At 44.6% G+C, this 2500-nt stretch overlaps 1 protein-coding gene across 1 annotated transcript in view; it reads left to right on the plus strand.

The window, feature by feature from the left end:
* Nucleotides 1-2500, plus strand: part of lama5 (laminin, alpha 5) — a 36143-nt gene that overhangs the window by 5305 nt on the left and 28338 nt on the right. The window contains exons 9-14 of the mRNA XM_061057283.1: nucleotides 1-16; nucleotides 405-502; nucleotides 603-822; nucleotides 1128-1254; nucleotides 1344-1483; nucleotides 2225-2340. The exon at nucleotides 1-16 is cut by the window's left edge and continues 93 nt beyond it. Coding sequence (XP_060913266.1) covers nucleotides 1-16; nucleotides 405-502; nucleotides 603-822; nucleotides 1128-1254; nucleotides 1344-1483; nucleotides 2225-2340 — 717 coding nt within the window. The remainder of the gene's footprint in view (nucleotides 17-404; nucleotides 503-602; nucleotides 823-1127; nucleotides 1255-1343; nucleotides 1484-2224; nucleotides 2341-2500) is intronic.

Below are 2500 nucleotides of genomic sequence, written 5' to 3' on the forward strand. Positions count from 1 at the left end.
CGCCAGCTTCTTCCTGGTGAGAAAACAGCACATCCCGCGCCACATAATAATAATAATAATAATAATAATAATAAAGTTTATTTATTTAGCACTTTTCAAGAATATTAAAGACATTTTTAACAGACAGATTCCCATAAAACACATTGTTGTGTTTATGTCATTTATCATAATAGAGGGTGAAGAAGCTAAAGAAGTTGATTTTATCTCTACATACTGAATACCAAAACTTTTCAAAACGAGCAAAATGAGCTCGTGCCGTTTCAAATTTAGATTTTAAATCAACGTTTAATAACCTGTATGTGTCAGGAGTCAAACAATGAATAAAGACGACCAGAGAAATGTGACAGCAGCAGCAGGATCACCGTCCGGTTTATGATTTGTGTTTTTTTTTTTTCTGTCTCCAGCACAAAGTTTACCTGGTGCCTAAAGATCAGTTCAGCATGGAGTATGTGGACCCTAAAGTCCACTGCATCAGCACTCAAGGACAGTTTGCCCCTGACAGGTAGACTCACCTGTAACACCTCTACTTACCTTCAGAAGTAGTTTATGAATACACACACACTTTTTATAACCCTCTTCCCTCCCTCTCCGTCTGTCTGTAGTTCGTCCTGCGTCCCCTCACGCTTCCAGACCCCGTCAGACTCTCTGGTCCTGAAGGAGGGTCAGAGCTCCTCCATGCAGGAGCCCGTCCTGGCCTCGCCCGCCGCGGCTCCTCCTCCTCCTCCGCCGCTCTCTCAGAGCGACCAGCCGGCGTGGACGGGGGGAGACAGACCTCCACACGGAGCGGATAACAGCGACCACGTCAGGCTGGACTCGGTACAGGTAAAGGACCCTGAAGTATTCACGATGCGTTCAGTTACTTTCTTCAGTGCTTATGTTTGAAACCGAAGCTTAGATTCTTAGCAGGATTAATCAAAACTAAAACTGTCTGTAGGGAAAAAAAACAACTTATTAAAATGATCACCGTGATTCAGTACATGTTGGATTTAGATTAATCATCGCTGCGGCGCTGCAGGGAAAAGTCCGGATTCAGAACGTTTCTGAATTTTAAAAAATCAGCATCTCCACCCTTACCTTTGTTCCTCTGTCTCTCCTCCATCCTCTCCCTGCGTCTTCCCCTTACCCAGAATGCAGCAGTGTACTCGACCCGTGTCCACGCTCTGGGGCGTTACGTCTTCATCCTCCACTACCATCAGCCCCAGCACCCCAGCTACCCGGTACAGGTCTACATCAACGGGGGACGGATCTGGCAGGGTGAGAGAAACATCTCTGTAGGAAGAAAAATAATAAAAGTAACTTAAAATAAAAATGTTTGAATCATTTATTATCGTTCTCTACCTCAGGTCAAGCCAACGCCTCCTTCTGCCCCCACGCTTACGGCTGCCGTAACGTCCTGGTCTCCGAGAATCAGATCATCCTGGACGTGACGGACCACGAGGTCTTCCTCACGGTGCAGATTCCTGCTGGAAAGACTCTGTGGCTGGTTAGTTCACCGTCCTTCTTCTTTTTGTTTTCTCTTAAAATGAGGCTCCTCTCGTCTCTCCTTGTGTTTACATTGTTCTAATAAAACCTGAAGATGTTTGAAAGCTTACACAGAAACTAGTCCTACACCCTTTTCCCCCTCCTCTTTCCACCTCATTCATCCTCTTTACATTATTTCATCTATAAAGGCAACACATCGTGTGCAGCCCGTCAGTGTTGATCATATTTGTCGATTGGATACATGTCAGCGTTTAAACCTTCATTATAAACTGAGGCGAGAGCGCGAGCATAATGAACACAAAGAAGAAGAAGAAGAAGCACTTCCATTTTTAACCATTATATATATATTTTTTTTAAAAGTCTGCTTAAAGTACAATTCTATAGATCAAGATATTACTTTGGTCCCCGTCCGGTAATCGCCCTTCCTGAACGTAGAACTTCACTCTTTGTTCTTTTAGATGCAGAGCTGGATAAACACTGAAGCTTCAGAGTCCACCACATGGTGACCTGTGTGAGGATCGACTCTAGAGAGGAGGGGGAGGGTGGGGGGGGAGACAGCTCTCTATGATGTTTAGCATTTAGACTGCAGTACCCATTTTAAACACTAGGGGGTCAGAGTTCCATATCTCTCCTTACTTTTGTGTTTATGAGCTATAAAAATATAAGAAGAAAAGTGTTTTCGCCTCACATGGAGCCTGATTTGTTCCCCCCTCTGTCGTATCTCACCTGTGTCTCTCTACAGGATTATGTGCTGGTCGTGCCCGAGGCGAGCTACAGCTCCAGCTACATGAGCGAGGAACCTCTGGACAAATCCTACGACTTCATCAGCAGCTGCGGCCAAAACAGCTTCTACATCAGGTCAGTGTCGTCGCAAAGCAAAGACGTTAGCAGAAGCTGTTGGTGAAATATTTGAATAGAAACCTCCACAGCACTAAAGTGTTGCTCCTTGGAAAAGCTGCCATGATACCTGAAGTGATATTTTCCTTTTCTTTAAAGTCTTTCTATGTGATTCTTCACA

The sequence above is a fragment of the Labrus mixtus genome, chromosome 15 (assembly GCF_963584025.1).
Source record: "Labrus mixtus chromosome 15, fLabMix1.1, whole genome shotgun sequence".
NCBI classification, from domain to species: Eukaryota; Metazoa; Chordata; class Actinopteri; order Labriformes; family Labridae; genus Labrus; species Labrus mixtus.